This window comes from Perna viridis, chromosome 4, assembly GCF_037379345.1.
Source record: "Perna viridis isolate PV_CMFRI_1.1 ecotype Kerala chromosome 4, ASM3737934v1, whole genome shotgun sequence".
NCBI lineage: Eukaryota > Metazoa > Mollusca > Bivalvia > Mytilida > Mytilidae > Perna > Perna viridis.
In genome coordinates this window covers 43,438,042-43,454,706 of record NC_142448.1, presented here as the reverse complement: position 1 = coordinate 43,454,706, position 16,665 = coordinate 43,438,042, and the positions used below count along the sequence as shown (strand labels likewise).

The 16,665-nt window shown below is 33.7% G+C and overlaps 1 protein-coding gene across 1 annotated transcript in view; it reads left to right on the top strand.

Moving 5' to 3' along the window:
* Nucleotides 1-16,665, top strand: part of LOC148620192 (dynein beta chain, ciliary-like) — a 41,029-nt gene that overhangs the window by 14,095 nt on the left and 10,269 nt on the right. Inside the window, exons 15-35 of the mRNA XM_088580874.1 lie at nt 20-242; nt 1,228-1,431; nt 1,998-2,399; nt 2,951-3,196; nt 3,972-4,196; nt 4,418-4,636; nt 4,945-5,097; nt 5,560-5,793; nt 5,980-6,272; nt 6,498-6,654; nt 7,542-7,804; nt 8,246-8,477; nt 8,962-9,156; nt 10,477-10,687; nt 10,914-11,190; nt 11,761-12,043; nt 12,200-12,847; nt 13,591-13,830; nt 14,038-14,823; nt 15,535-15,696; nt 15,883-16,377. Coding sequence (XP_088437000.1) covers nt 20-242; nt 1,228-1,431; nt 1,998-2,399; nt 2,951-3,196; nt 3,972-4,196; nt 4,418-4,636; nt 4,945-5,097; nt 5,560-5,793; nt 5,980-6,272; nt 6,498-6,654; nt 7,542-7,804; nt 8,246-8,477; nt 8,962-9,156; nt 10,477-10,687; nt 10,914-11,190; nt 11,761-12,043; nt 12,200-12,847; nt 13,591-13,830; nt 14,038-14,823; nt 15,535-15,696; nt 15,883-16,377 — 6,148 coding nt within the window. The remainder of the gene's footprint in view (nt 1-19; nt 243-1,227; nt 1,432-1,997; nt 2,400-2,950; nt 3,197-3,971; nt 4,197-4,417; nt 4,637-4,944; nt 5,098-5,559; nt 5,794-5,979; nt 6,273-6,497; nt 6,655-7,541; nt 7,805-8,245; nt 8,478-8,961; nt 9,157-10,476; nt 10,688-10,913; nt 11,191-11,760; nt 12,044-12,199; nt 12,848-13,590; nt 13,831-14,037; nt 14,824-15,534; nt 15,697-15,882; nt 16,378-16,665) is intronic.

The following is a 16,665-nucleotide window of genomic DNA, read 5'->3' as shown; positions in this document are numbered from 1 at the left end:
AACTTCTCTTTTTGTTCAGTTTGAAAGAGCTTTCTGACTTCATCAAAACAACCGATAGCGGTCTTGAGAAACCTGTTGAGGAGGGAGACTATGATGGTCTGGTTGGCTGTATGGGATACTTACTAGCTGTCAAAGATAGACAAGCCACAACTGATGAAATGTTTGAACCTCTGAAACAGACCATTGAGTTATTGAAAACATATGAACAGGAAATGCCAGAGGAAGTCCATCTACAACTACAGGTTTGTTTAATCAGTTACAATGAACTCTAAAAATGATATTTTATTTGGTACTAAATTCTGATGTTTTTATCTATTGGTTGTGCCCCCAGAAAAATCATAATGGGTTTTTGCATTTACCATTGATAAATATTGTTTTATTTTTTGAAAATAATATAATTATGTATAAATTTTACTAAATTCTTTCACGGTTATCTTGGGGGAAAAATATCTTGAAATTGAGTACTGGGATAAAATAAATTCATGTAAAAACTGTTTATGAGGATAGAACATTCTTTTTTCACTTTTTTTTAAATTAAACATTGAAATGAAGACTGCTGTCCCTTAGATATTCTCAACATTTTTTCTGTAAAAATTGCAACATATGTATTCATATATTTTAAAACATATGAAAACATATGTCTAGAACCAGTATAGTAAAATATGTTTTTGTGCTTTTAAAAGTACTTGAAATCATTTGTATTCAAAAATCATGCAGAAACAATACTCTTTGCATACTGTGGAAGAACTTTAATTCATGGATACTAATTTTTGTGGATTAGGGATGAAACACCAGTTCATGGATTCTTGAATTCATGGTTTTGAAGTTTTCAATTTACACTTCAATGGAAATCTCCTTTTTGTTGTTTACCAAATTTTGTGGTTTGGCCTTCCCATGAAAATTGGTACCTCACAAACAATAGTACTTCCACAGTATATGGAATCCTACTAAAAACATATAAGTACCATATGATTTAAATTTGATTGTTTTTCATAAAATAACTCTTAAGTCAGAAACATATGTTTTCATGGTGGTCCAAAACATATGAAAAACATGTTTTTTTCAGGTGTTTTCAAAACATATGAAAAACATGCTGCAGTTTTTACAGAACAGAAGTTTTATATACATATTTTATCAACCATATAAATACATATAATTTTAACCATATTTTTCAGTGTCATTTTAACTACTTTTTACATTAGATTTTAACTTCTGATTCCATTTCAGGAACTTCCTGAGCAATGGAAGAATACCAAGAAGATTGCCATTACTGTCAAACAGCAAGTAGCTCCTTTACAGGCTACAGAAGTTGCTAACATCAGACGTAACACAGCAACATTCGATGTTAACCAACACAAGTTCAGAGAACATTTCCGTGGAATTCCACCATTCAGATACAACTGTGAGAGGCCATATCAGAGCATTGATGAGGTTTGTATCTATCTGTGTACTGCAAATGCATTTTATTCTTGAGGTACAAAGTTTAATGATTTTTTTGTCTGTAAAACCATACATTCATACTTCTATTGAAATGTTAATATTCCATAAAATAGAAAGTTTGACTTCATCAACAATAAATTCAAAATCCCGCAAAGCAACAAAATCTAGTCAAATCAAAGATATTGCTACTTAAGATAAAGTATGTACTATTACAGTAGCTGGTAACAAAAGAAAATACAAATCGCAGAAATATTTAAAAGTTACTCCTGGACCATTTAAGGAAGTAGACTTACAGACAAAACTCCTGAAATCAGTGATATGTATCATATTCAATTTCACCAAAGCATATTAAGCTTTCATTTGAAACTGAATGAAATCAGTCCAAGTTTCTGTGATGCTTACATGAGATTGATGTAAAATGCTGAATACAAACATTCAAATGGTTTATAAGAGTTGTTTCCCTTACCTTAGCTCCTTAAAACACTTTACTTCTGTAGTACTAAATGAGATAATTTAAATATTTAGCTAATGCAGCTGTTTTCTTCATTCAATTTTAGTACCACTTGCAAATCTCAGGCATGGAGAAAGAGATGTCTAAATTGTTGGATGCAGCTGGATTGTTTGAAGTTAATGTTCCAGATTTCAAGCAGCTTAAACAGTGCCGTAAAGAGATCAAACTTCTCAAAACTTTATGGGACTATGTTGTCATGGTCAGAAGTAGCTTTGAAGATTGGAAGACAACACCATGGAAGGAAATTAATGTAGAACAGATGGACATGGACTGTAAGAAGTTTGCTAAGGATATTAGGTCTTTGGATAAAGAGATGAGAGCATGGGACTCATACACTGGTGTGGAGGATAGCGTTAAGAACATGTTGACCTCACTCAGAGCTGTCAGTGAACTCCAGAACGATGCTATCAGAGAACGCCATTGGCAACAACTTATGGCTGCTACAAAGGTGACTTTCTCATGCTAAATAATATATTTAAATGACTATAATTGTCTTTAAGTAAATTGTAAGAGGAAATTTAGGATAAGCTGGCAGCCATATCTAATTTTTTTTTACACACGTGAAAAAGATATCATATTAAGTATATGAATTTTTTTTATAATAATGTATGGTAGAAGTCTCCTTTTTAAGTGTAAAAATTGGTGAAATTAAGTTATTAAGTTATAAGATTGTTTAAGAAAATAGATATAAGGCCTACTAAAATGATTTCTTGGTTTTAAATCCCTCTTTTGTATCTTTATTATTTTGTGGTGCACTTGTTGCATTTCACCATATCCATTCCTTTTTCTATCATTCTTTATTTTTATACTCATAAAAATTACAAAAGCACATCTTTCATCATTTTTTCTTGTTTCAAATTAAAAACAATTATCCCTATTGCTTATATTCGTGCTATAACAGAAAAATGTCCCATCTTCCTCATGGGATAGTTTTAATTAATGGTTGAGAACCTAAACACAAACTTTGAATGGCCTAATTTTACCTTAAAAATTTTGTAGGTACGCTTTGTCATGGATGAAAGCACAACATTGGCTGATCTTCTGTCATTGAACCTCCACAACTTTGAGGATGAAGTCAGAGGTATTGTAGACAAGGCCGTGAAGGAAATGAGTATGGAGAAGGTACTCAAAGAATTGGATGTCACATGGGCTGCAATGGAGTTTGAACATGAGAAACATCCAAGAACTCAAATTACCTTACTGAAGACTAGTGAAGAGTTGATTGATACTCTTGAAGATAACCAGGTAAGCTTTAAAACTCATGACTTCTATAGTATTTAAATTGTACAGAAGGGGGTCTGGACATCTCAGCCTGCAGACTTCTCTAAGGTGATCACTTAGCCTGGAATGAAAAAGTTCCAATTGATACAATTTTTAAGAATTTTGTTTAAAAATTGGTGTCATTAGAGTATATTTGTAAAATTTTATATTGACTTTTTACATCTTTGTTTATTCCATTTATGATGGATTCATGGCATTAGCTGATTCAAAATTCATGAAGACCTTCTGTGACATCCTAAGATTCCCATTTCATCACTAAAACTAACAGCAAAGTTATTTATGAAAATTTTTCAAATATTATTCATACAGTAAATTGACCAATATTGAATTAAAACAAGTTCCAGAAAATTTTATTCACGGGCGAAGCAGTCTAGACTAGATGCTAAATGGTCAAAATCTGTGACGTCTGCTGGCCAGGATGTCTAGTTTTTGTACAGAAGTATTTAATAGTGGTTTCTAATTGCTATGAGCATTATTGGTGTATTACTCCTGTCAAGTCTAACAGAATTCACTTGAGTTCCAAGCATTTTGAGCGGATTTTATTACCTAATTTTGCTTCTCTTTGATCTTTCAAAAATTTTCAAAATCTCCTGCATTTGTGTTTTGGAAGCTTGACAGCCCTGTTGTATAATGAATTATTCAACAAATCACTATTAAGTTAATCATTTTGGGGATAAAAATTAAAATTGAGTATATTGGTATTTTCATTTTGACTGAAATTTTCTTTTTCCTTGAACAGGTACAACTGCAAAACATGTTGTCTTCAAAATTCATTGCCCACTTCTTACAAGAAGTATCATCCTGGCAGAAGAAACTATCTACTGCTGACCAGGTTATTCAGATCTGGATGGAGGTACAAAGAACATGGTCTCATCTTGAAAGTATCTTCATCGGTTCTGAGGATATCAGAAACCAGCTGCCTGAGGATTCTAAGAGATTTGATGGTATTGACAGTGATTTCAAGGTATTTATTTGAGCTTCAATCTTTTGCAAAAATCTTTAAAAATCATAAAATCTCTGTTCAAAAGTTTACACAAATCATTAAATTTAAATGTTTTATAAAACTTCTTTGTAAGATCTATGTTGAAGAAATCTAATATAAATTTTTTAACCCTGAAAATTTCATTAGTACAGCTTTTAACCTTGTAACATGAGGTAAATATTTTCTTCTTATTTTCATTTTAGGAATTGGTTTCAGAAGTAGAGAAAACTAAAAATGTTGTAGATGCCACAAACCAACCAAACTTGTTTGAAAGATTGGAAGCCATTCAAGGGCAGTTAACTCTCTGTGAGAAGGCTCTTGCTGAATACCTAGAGACCAAGAGATTGGCTTTCCCAAGATTCTACTTCGTGTCATCAGCTGATCTGTTGGATATTCTGTCCAATGGAAACAATCCACCAAAGGTAAAAATTAGAATTTTTATTTCAATATTAAAAAAAACACATCTTGAGTGCATGGAAAGGAAAATAAAACATTTTGAAACCACAATCTATTTTCCATTTAAGAATCAAGAATCTCTAGAGATTACAGATTTGATGTAGACTACTTTGATCATGAATAAAAGCACTGAACAGAAACTTTTAGCATGAGTGAAGAAATCTTCATGAAAATTTGTATGCTAAAACAATGTATGTTTTTTTCCATGTGTGAGACACATGTAATAACAAGAAACATAACACGTTTTAATAATAAATACAATATGCTCTTTAAGGTGGCTCGTCACTTGACTAAACTGTTTGACAGCATGGCTAACTTGAAGTTTGAGGAAGATTCCAAGGGCAATCCATTGAAATCTGCTGTTGGTATGCACAGTAAAGATGGTGAATATGTTGATCTGGACAAAGCATGTGATCTCAGTGGACAGGTATGTTTGATCCTATAATACTATCATTCTTCAATTTTTCATTTACTGATCTTGAGGCAAGTACACTTTTTCCAGTATTGAACATTTCAGCTAGTGATTAGTGGGGCCAAAAAAAGAGTTAAACCTACATCTTCCTTCTACAGTCTTGAATATTTTACTTATCTGCTGGGGGTGAAAAGTGCAGTATTTTAACCTAAAAGTTTGGCTTGGTAGCCCACAAGTTAAATTTTGGTAGCCATTATGTAAAGTTACATTTACAGTAGAAATTTTAATAGCCCTTACTAAATTTTAGGGGCCATTGGCAAGTGGGCCTCTGCTAATTTCAAACCCTGAAGCATTCATACTTCCTCGTCCTTTTTTTAAGGGTAGTTATTTTTTCCTACATACCTTCAAATCATTATGATCTTAAGTGTTCATTGAATTAATCTTTTTTAATAGAAATTCTTTAATTTGTCGTAATAGGTTGAGGTATGGCTGATGAGACTTCTTGAAACTCAGTGTAGCACTGTCCGTCATGAAATGACTGAAGCTGTGACATCATATGAAGAGAAACCCAGAGATCAGTGGATCTTTGACTTCCCAGCTCAAGTGGCACTATGTGGAACTCAAATTTGGTGGACCACAGAAGTAAACATTGCCTTTGCCAGACTTGAAGAGGGTTATGAAAATGCTCTGAAGGACTACAACAAGAAACAGGTAAACACAAAAAATTGTCAAAATTGTTCATATACTTTTTTGCCTAAAAGTTGCCAAATTTTACACTACCTATAATAATTTGGCATACAGTATCTCTTCCAAGTTTCTTAAACCCATTATTTCCTAACTTAAACTATTTTCAGTCTACATATTTGCTTAATATCATTTTAATTTTTTCCACTGTAGGTTCAGCAGTTGAATGCATTGATTCAGATGTTGATCGGCAAACTGAGCTCTGGTGATCGTCAGAAGATCATGACGATCTGTACCATTGATGTACATGCTCGTGATGTCATCACCAAACTGATCACCACCAGGGTAGATAGTTCTCAGGCCTTCAGCTGGCTCAGTCAGTTACGTCACAGATGGGATGATAACGAAAGGGATTGCTTTGCCAACATTTGTGATGCCCAGTTCAGATATTCTCATGAATATCTTGGCAACACACCACGTCTTGTCATTACTCCTCTAACTGACAGGTATTTTGTTGTTGAATCTTATATCTAGTATTCTCTGTTCTAACTTCAGTTTGCCGACTTATGCTTTGTTTGCTGTTGTTCTTAAATCAACAGATCAATCTGTTGGAATGAAGCAAGTAACTTTCAAATCGTTTTTGTTTTTCTATCATTGTGACTGTCTGATGATTTCTAATTTTACATTTCTTTCTATTGAGTATGCTAACTGAAGCTTTATTTATAAAACAGATGTTACATCACCTTGACTCAGTCCCTCCACTTGATCATGAGCGGTGCCCCTGCTGGTCCTGCTGGAACTGGTAAAACAGAGACAACCAAGGATTTGGGTCGTGCTCTTGGTATCATGGTCTACGTATTCAACTGTTCAGAACAGATGGACTACAAGGTAAGTAACTGGCAAAAAAATACCAAGGTGTCAGCAGTGGGATGATTCAAATACATCAGAATCCAAATACATTGTCTAAATGTGAACATATGAAATACAGAGGATCTACATACACAATGTAGGGAATAGTGAGTTAATTGATTACAATATTTCACTTAAATGCTTAATTAGTATTTCTCTGTGAAGTTCTCAGTCTTGCCAATTGAACTTACTTTGTGCTTGATTGCATAAAAGGTAAACAAATTAACTCAATTGATAGGCAAACTGTAGGCATTAGTCAAGAGGAATAGTCAAAAGAAAGAAAGTCCATATAGCAAATGGCAATATCAAGACAAAAACCAGCAGTCATTTTCACAAAAAATCGTAAATGTAAAATTAGTTGTAAGTTATGATGTCATAATAGAGTTAAGTATTGTGACATCACAACTTACGACTGATTTCACTCTTACGATTTTTTGTGAAAAGGGCTGCTGAAAGTTAAAAACAGCCACAATGCTTTTACAGGCATTTCTAATGGAAATGGTGAGTTAAACCATATTTTCTAGCATGCTAAACTTCCCTATTCAAATTACAGTAATACTTGTTTCCTTTATATTGCAATACCATGTTTTAAGGAGGTAGACATAGGGTAAGGGACATAACTCATGAAATCAGTGATATGTTTGTATTATATTTAATTTCACCAAATCCTCTCAAGCTTTCGTTTGAAGCAGAATAAAATGAATCCAAGTTAATTTGATGCTTACATAAGATTGATGTGAAATGCTGAATATAAACATTCCAATGATTTTTAAGAATTGTGTCCCTTACCCTAGTTCTACCTCCTTAATCTAATATTTTCGTATGGTACGAAAATTATTCTATATGAAATTACATACTTATTCCAGTCCATTGGAAACATCTACAAAGGATTGGCTCAGTCTGGTGCATGGGGATGCTTTGATGAGTTCAACAGAATTGCTGTTGAAGTATTGTCTGTGGTAGCTGTACAAGTCAAATGTATTCAGGATGCCATCAGAGAGAAGAAGTTAGAATTCAATTTCCAGGGAGGAATTATCAAGCTGAAATGGACTGTTGGTCTTTTCATCACAATGAACCCAGGTTATGCTGGTAGAACTGAACTGCCTGAGAATCTCAAAGCTTTGTTCAGGTATATAAGAATGTTGTTTCTATTTTTTTCTGGTGGAAAAAGTGCATTGGTCTTTTTGGACTAGGGGTGATTTTTGGTACCTGTTTTATTTAGTTCATACATGAAGCCCACCAGTGTTTGAAGCACACCTTATTTTTATGTAATATTGTTGTTGGCATAGTTTTGTATCATAAAAAAATGATTTTCATTTTTTGTTTTTGCATTTTGTACTATATCCATTTGTGTGAGATGACTAAGTTCTGCAAGACTTTTAATCTCATGTCAATATTTTACTAATATATTTAATTTTCTTGATATTTGATCAGTTTTGCTGTGTACTCTTTTCATTTTTTAACAAATCATTGCAGATTTTGAGATCATTCCTCAATATTCATTTATTAGTTGTGTTTGAAAATCAAAATGTTAAAAGTTGGTAATTCTTTTGTTTTAATTTGTTTACAGACCATGTGCTATGGTTGTCCCAGATTTTGAACTGATTTGTGAAATCATGTTGGTGGCTGAAGGCTTCCTTGAAGCTCGTCTCTTGGCCAGAAAGTTCATCACCTTGTACACACTGTGTAGAGAACTTTTGTCTAAACAAGACCATTATGATTGGGGTCTTAGAGCTATTAAATCTGTATTAGTAGTGGCTGGTTCCCTGAAGAGAGGTGATCCTGACAGACCAGAAGATCAGGTATGTATAATTGCAGAAATTTTACAACATCTTCTGAATTATCTTTATTTTGATATTTACCTTTGAGAGCTAACAAGTAATAATGGCAAAAAAATACCAAAAGCATCAATAATTGGACATACCAGAAACATTAAAATCCAAGAATATGGCTTGCAAAAAAAATAAGAAACAAAAAAGGAAACAAAAACAAAAACAAAGATCATTTTCATGCACAATTTAGCAAACAGAGAAAACTGTATACTACAACATTGATTCTTGGGCTGTTTCTAGTCTTATCACTCTAAATGTGTTGATATGAGGAGCCAATAACATGTTCCATTGAGTGTGAGACCTACTCAGTGTTGAAGGCTAGATGGTGTTCTCTTGTGTTTTACTTCTAGAGATGATGTATCATTGGGACATGCATTACACATTTGGTTCTCCCAGTACTTAAATGCCATTTTGATTTTTATTACATTGATGCAGAGCTTTCTCTATTTATCAGGTATTGATGAGGGCCTTGAGAGATTTCAACATTCCCAAGATCGTCACTGATGATGTACCCATCATTATGGGTCTCATTGGAGATTTGTTCCCAGCTCTCAATGTACCTAGGAAGAGAGATATGGACTTTGAAAAGTCAATCAGACAGGCTGTGCTGGACCAGAAACTGCAGCCAGAGGAGAACTTCATTCTCAAGGTATGTAGACTATTACAATCAAGGTGAAACTGTAGATATTATGTGCACTTTATGAAAACATTTTTTTTTATTTTGTGCATCAGAATAAAACATAGTAAAACAGGTGTATAATAAAAAATACCATGAATTAATGTACAATAAAACCTGTCTAAACCAAACTCTGAATAATCTGAAAACCTGTCTAAACCAGACACTTTTTGAAGTCCCTTTGTATTAATTTGAATGTACTTTTTACCTGCATAAACCAAACTTCTTTCTAAACCAAACAAATTTAAAGTCTGAAAGGAGTTCAGTTTGGACAGGTTTCATTGTATACTTAGAAAGTTATCGCAATGCATCACTATTGCAAACAAATTGGACTAGAAATTCATAATTTACAGAAAGTCATTGCAATGCATTACTATTGCAAACAAGTTGGACTAGAAATTCATAATTTACAGAAAGTCATTGCAATGCATTACTATTGCAAACAAATTGGACTAGAAAGTAATAATTTACAGAAAGTCATTGCAATGTATTACTACTGCAAACAAATTGGACTAGAAAGTAATAATTTACAGAAAGTCATTGCAATGCATTACTATTTCAAACAAATTGGACTAGAAAGTAATAATTTACAGAAAGTCATTGCAATGTATTACTACTGCAAACAAATTGGACTAAAAATTAATAACAGTAAATTAAATTTGCAATATGAGAATTCTAACACTAATTTCATGTACTGGTGAACAAGATTTTCATGATATTGCAAATTTTAAAGCTAAAATCATAGTAATAAATGATTCATGTGATACCTATACTAAACAAATGAACATAATTCTGAAAAATAAGTCATAGAGTAGATTAACCCCCTAAATTGAAAATACTGATATCAATACAATCATTTATGCAAATGTTTTTAAGTACTTCTCTGTCTAAGAATCAGGCAAAATGTGTTTAAAGTGTGACACATGAAGCAAAAATGCACAGAGATTTTACTGCATTATCCAAGTATTTTTACCTCATAACCTCCAGAAATAACCATTAAAGTGTTTGTAAAATTTGCCTTTTTAAGATATTGATAGGTCAAATTAAATTGAAATACACTATGGAAAAATGGCTGGAAAATTTTCCCTCACTTCTACCTTATATAATCAGTCAAAAAATATCTATGTCACAGATGCTTCAGGATAAATTTAAATAGCTTTTCAGTTGTTTTCTAGATGTATGGATAATATTTGTGGCAAAAAAAAAAAACAAATTGAGAAATATGATGTGCCACCCATTGTCTGATTCTTACACAGAATGGTATTTAAAATAGATATATATTTATTTTTACAGGTTGTACAGCTGCAGGAGTTGTTTGATGTACGTCACTCTGTCTTCTGTCTTGGTAATGCTGGTGTTGGTAAGAGCAAGGTATGGAACTCTCTAATCAGGACATACCGTAATGCCGGCAAGAAACCACAAGCTATTGATCTGGATCCTAAAGCTGTCACCAACAATGAACTGTTTGGTATAATCAACCCAGCAACCAGAGAATGGAAAGATGGTATGTTGTATAGAGGAAATTTGTGTCAATGTTTCTACAATGATGTGGTTTCTAGAGTGAATCAAGAATAGATGGAATAGTAGTTAGTGATATATTGTAGAAAAATCATATTTTCTTCTCAAAACTCTTTTCATTTAATTTTTGTGAAACACTAAAACGAATTACTAATACATTTTCAAAATTATAGATCATTTTAAGAATTTTTTCATTTTTTTCGTTACTATAGGTCTGTTCTCTGTGATCATGAGAGATCTGGCTAACATGACTAATGACAGTCCAAAATGGATTGTATTGGATGGTGACATTGATCCCATGTGGATTGAATCCCTAAACACTGTCATGGATGACAACAAAGTATTGACATTGGCCAGTAATGAAAGAATTCCACTGACACCAACAATGAGACTTTTATTTGAGATCAGTCATCTAAGAACTGCGACTCCAGCCACTGTATCCAGAGCTGGTATCCTGTTTATCAACCCTGCCGATGTTGGCTGGAATCCGTAAGTTATTGTTAATGGTCTTTGACACTTTTACCATGTCTTACTTAGACCATGATTTTCTGTAACTGTTTGCTGTTTTGTTAATGCTCACATTGAAAGAATCACAGTAGAAAAAAAAACAAAAGCCATTTGTTTTGATATAGATATCTATTAATGCTATCATTTCTGATTGAAGTGTAAATCAGGGGTACATCCAGGATTTAGAATTTAATGCCAAACGAAGCGAAGCAAAAAAATTTTTTGGGTAGAATTTTTGCAGTATTTTTCTTCACAATTTTGGAGAGGGCACGGGCCATTTGCCCTGCCAGAATCTGCTCTTGTAAATGGAGATATTTTACCTATTATTATGCAAGAAGTTGTGAAAACTAGGACCCTAAATACTCATTTGCTAACACAATGAATTTAATGCCAGTAAATATGTGAAGGTGATCAAATCTACAGAAAATTACAGTGGAAACAGAAGTGTCTACAGGGTATGAATTTAAAGTGTAAAGTTCAAAAAGTGCTTTTTATTATCACTGACATAGAATCAATAAAATTCCACATACATTTTTGCTTTTCTGTTGACAGATATGTACAGAGTTGGATTGATACCAGAGAAGTTCAATCAGAGAGAGCTAACCTGACTATCTTGTTTGACAAGTATGTACCAGTCTGCTTAGACACTCTCCGAACAAGATTCAAGAAGATTACACCAATTGCTGAGGTCAGCCACATTCAGATGTTGACCTACTTGTTGGAGTGTCTGTTGACCCCAGAGAACACACCTCCTGACTGTCAAAAGGAGTTGTATGAACTGTACTTTGTGTTTGCATGTGTATGGGCCTTTGGTGGTGTTATGTTCCAAGATCAGGTAAGTAATATAATACTCCTATTTCTGCAATTTTTTAACCTCATTTCTCTACCACTGCCTGAACTTTGCATTAGAGTATTTGGATCTGTTTTTTGTTTTTTGTTTTGTTTTGTTTTGTTTGTTTTTTTTTAAATACAACTTTTGTTTCTATTACAGCTTGTTGACTACAGAGTGGAATTCACCAAATGGTGGGTAACAGAATTCAAAACAGTCAAGTTCCCAGGAGCCGGAACAGTTTTTGACTACTTCATTGACCCAGAAACCAAGAAATTTGAGCCATGGACCAAAAAGGTATCCAAGTTTGAGTTGGATCCAGACCAGCCATTACAGGCTGCTTTAGTACATACAGCTGAAACCACTAGAGTCAAATTTTTCTTGGACATGTTGATTGATAAGAAACGGCCAGTCATGTTGGTCGGAAATGCAGGTACTGGCAAAACTGTACTCATGCAGGACAAATTAAAATCTCTGTCAGAAGATTTCATGGTAACTAATGTACCCTTCAACTTCTACACCACTTCTCAGATGTTGCAGAGTGTGCTGGAAAAACCATTAGAAAAGAAAGCTGGTAGAAACTTTGGACCACCTGGAACAAGAAGACTGATCTACTTTGTTGATGACATGAACATGCCAGAAGTAGACAAATACTTCACAGTACAGCCACACACACTTATTAGACAACACATTGACCACGGTCATTGGTATGATAGGAATAAATTGACATTGAAAGAAGTCCACAATACTCAATATGTGTCCTGCATGAATCCAACCGCAGGTAGTTTCACCATTGATTCACGTCTGCAGGTAAATTTGCATATTGGTATTGAAAAATTTTGTACACTGTATGCTTTTCTTTTTGTATTTTATTGGGTAACATTTTTTTTGTTTGATTATTTTTTGTTTACTGCATTAAGTGACATTGTTGAATTTAAATTCGTTATTCATTTTTGTGGTTTGATAAATCCCCAATATCTAGAAAAACTTAAACCTTAATAAACAAATACCTTTATGGATTAAAATAAACTAGTATCAGAATTCTAAATCTGATATACAATCAATTTATCACAATTTGAAATTTCACATGTGTAAACTTCAGCCATTTATAAATATATACATGCAATTCTATAGAAAATAAAGAGTATTGACTAAATTATCGAAGTGAAAAATGCTAGGCAGTAGTCTGAAGGAATATTCAGAAGGAAAGTCTGTATAACAAACAGCAATATTAGACTGAAAAATCAGAAATGTAGAAACCACTACAATGGTCCTTACTTGATACAGGCATTTCAAATTAAAGGTGGATTAAAGCAGTTTTTATAGAGTGTTTAACCTTCTGCTTCCATTACAGTTCATTATTTCAAGTATATTTCAACCCATATAGGCAGCATAAAATTGCCACCAGTCAAAATCAGTAAAATCAGTAGTCAAAACAGTACAGGAGATGTATTAATGGGAAAGTAACACAAAATGTCAAATATCAAATATTGAAAATTTAACAATAGTGAAAGTGTAATCAATGTATTATAACAATTCACCCTTTTTTTCAGAGACATTTCTGTGTGTTCTCAGTCAACTTTCCCAACTTGGATGCTCTGACAACAATTTATACCAACATTCTGTCACAGCATTTAGCCATTAATGGCTTTGCCCAGGGAGTACAAAAATATGCCTCAACAGTAATTTCAGGTGCTGTTGCCCTACATGCCAAAGTTACCAGCTCCTTCCTGCCAACAGCCATTAAGTTTCATTACATCTTCAACTTGAGAGATCTTTCAAACATTTTCCAGGTAAACATAAATCTTTTTACATGTGGCTCTAGTCATGAAGTATTTATAGGATATGTATTATGATGTCGTGGGCAATATTAGATTATGACCTTTCATTAATTTGTATGCTATACACTGCTTTTTGTCTACCGGTATGTCAAATGCCTTTGTGAACTCTTGTGTTATGAATCTGTATTACTTTAAGAAATATATTTTTTTTGTTTGTAGGGTATTCTCTTTGCCATGCCAGACTGTGCCAAAACAGCTATTGATCTAGTCAGACTATGGCAGCATGAGGCAGAAAGGGTCTACAGAGATAAATTAACTGATGACAAAGACATGGAAACATATGACAAACTCTTAAAGGATATCATCAAAAAGTCATTCGAGGACATTGAGGAAACAGCATTGACTAAAAAGCCACTGATATTCTGTCATTTTGCCCAAGGTGTTGGAGACCCCAAGTACAGTATAGTTGACCATTTTGAAGGACTGAACAAAATTTTAGTTGAGGCTTTAGACAGCTACAATGAATTGAATGCTGTTATGAATCTTGTGCTGTTCGAGGATGCCATGTCCCATATCTGTAGAATCAACCGTATCTTGGAATCACCACGTGGTAATGCTCTGTTGATTGGTGTTGGTGGTAGTGGTAAACAGAGCTTGTCCCGTCTCGCTGCATCCATAAGCAGCTTGGAGGTGTTCCAGATAACTCTCAGGAAAGGTTACAGCATTGCTGATCTAAAATTGGACATTTCACAACTTTACATCAAGGCTGGAATGAAGGGTATTGGTATTGTCTTCCTAATGACAGATGCACAGGTTGCTGATGAAAGATTCCTTGTGCTTATCAATGATTTGCTCGCCTCTGGTGAAATTCCAGAACTTTTCCCTGATGATGAAGTTGAGAACATCATCAATGGTGTCAGAAATGAAGTGAAAGGTCTTGGATTGGAAGACAGCAGAGAAAATTGCTGGAGTTTCTTCATAGACAGAGTCCGGAGAATGTTGAAGGTATGTACCATTCTAATTAAGAATCAGGCTGTAGGTGGCATATCATTTTTCTTAATTTGGTTTTTTTTTTGCCTCAAGTATATTCAGTATATCTAGAAAACAAAGGAAAAGCTATTTAAATTTATCCTGAAGCATCTGTGATATAGATATTTTTTTACTGCTTATAAAGGGAATAGGGTGCAGGAAAATTTCTAAGACATTTTTCATATTTTAACTAATTTTGACCTATTGATATCTAAGAAAAGCAAACTTTACAAATACTTTGATGGTTAATTCTGGAGGTAATGAGATATAAATTCTTGGATAGTGCAAAAAAAAAATCTATGCATTTTTTTCTTCATGTGCCACCCCTTGTGCTAATATTGCCTGATTCTTAGTCAGTGATGTACCTAAGTTATTGTAGCTTTGATTGATGTGTTAGTTGTGAAATATGATAAAACTGTTATAATTATACTTCAAAGAATGAAAAAATTATGAGACTTGTCTGTTTTTTGACAAAATCATGTGGAGTCTGATTTATAATCTTTTTTTTTTTGGGGGGGGGGGGCATTGCTAATTTGCACTTTGTGCTTTTTGTCCACCATGAACATAGCACTATTTAAACCTATGAAAAATAAATTTGTACGAGAAATTTCTCATTACTTTGACTCATATTTCATTCGATATTCTATAAATAAACTATAAATAAACTAAAATAATATATATCCACAGGTTGTACTGTGTTTCTCCCCAGTAGGATCAACACTCCGTGTCAGAAGTCGTAAATTCCCTGCCGTTACCAACTGTACATGTATTGATTGGTTCCACGAATGGCCAGTAGAAGCTTTGAACTCTGTGTCAGCCAGGTTCTTGGAAGATATTGAGCTTCTATCAGTAAGTATCTCTTTTAAAGTGAAATGATGAGAAAGTTACTTCCATTGTATAATGCATTTTAAGTACCATTCTGTTTTTTTCTTTTATTGTTATTATGTATGACACTAATGTATAAGAATTAACATGTAAAAATTTTTCCTTGAAATTTTGCTACATGATGTTAAATCTCATTTCTTTCCTTTTCAGCCTGAAATGAGAGATTCCATCTCCAAGTTCATGGGATATGTCCATACTTCTGTCAACGAAATGTCACAATCATATCTAGCAAATGAGCGTCGTTATAACTACACCACACCAAAGAGTTTCCTTGAACAGATTAAACTGTATCAGAACTTACTTGAAAAGCAGAACGTAGATTTACAGGGAAAGATTGTTCGTCTTGAAAATGGTTTGGAGAAACTAAGAAGCACTGCCACACAAGTAGACGACCTGAAGTCCAAATTGGCTTCACAAGAGGTAGAATTGGCTCAGAAGAATGAAGATGCCAACAAACTGATCACAGTCGTAGGTGCTGAGACAGAAAAGGTATCTAAGGAGAAGGCCATTGCTGACGATGAGGAGAAAAAGGTCTCCAAAATTAATGAAGAAGTCAGCAAGAAAGCAAAAGATTGTGAGACTGATTTGGCCAAAGCTGAACCAGCCTTGTTAGCTGCTAAAGAAGCTTTGAATACACTGAACAAGGTAAGTACCACTACTGTTAATGAGTTGTGGTTGCTTATTTTTGCCCAAAAATAAATTAAGTGAAACTATTCATTAAAGTTGAAAATCAACCTAATCTATTGAAAAGACTGTAAAAGGAATAACAATGAACGTAAAAAACAACAATCACTGGACTACACGTCCCTGGCTTGGGACAGGCACATTTTCATTTAGTAATTCATTTAATTTATGGGTTCAATTTGCTAGCACTGGGAAAGCTATATATGCCATGTCCACTTATTTGTCTAAAATTGCCTTACTTAAAATTGA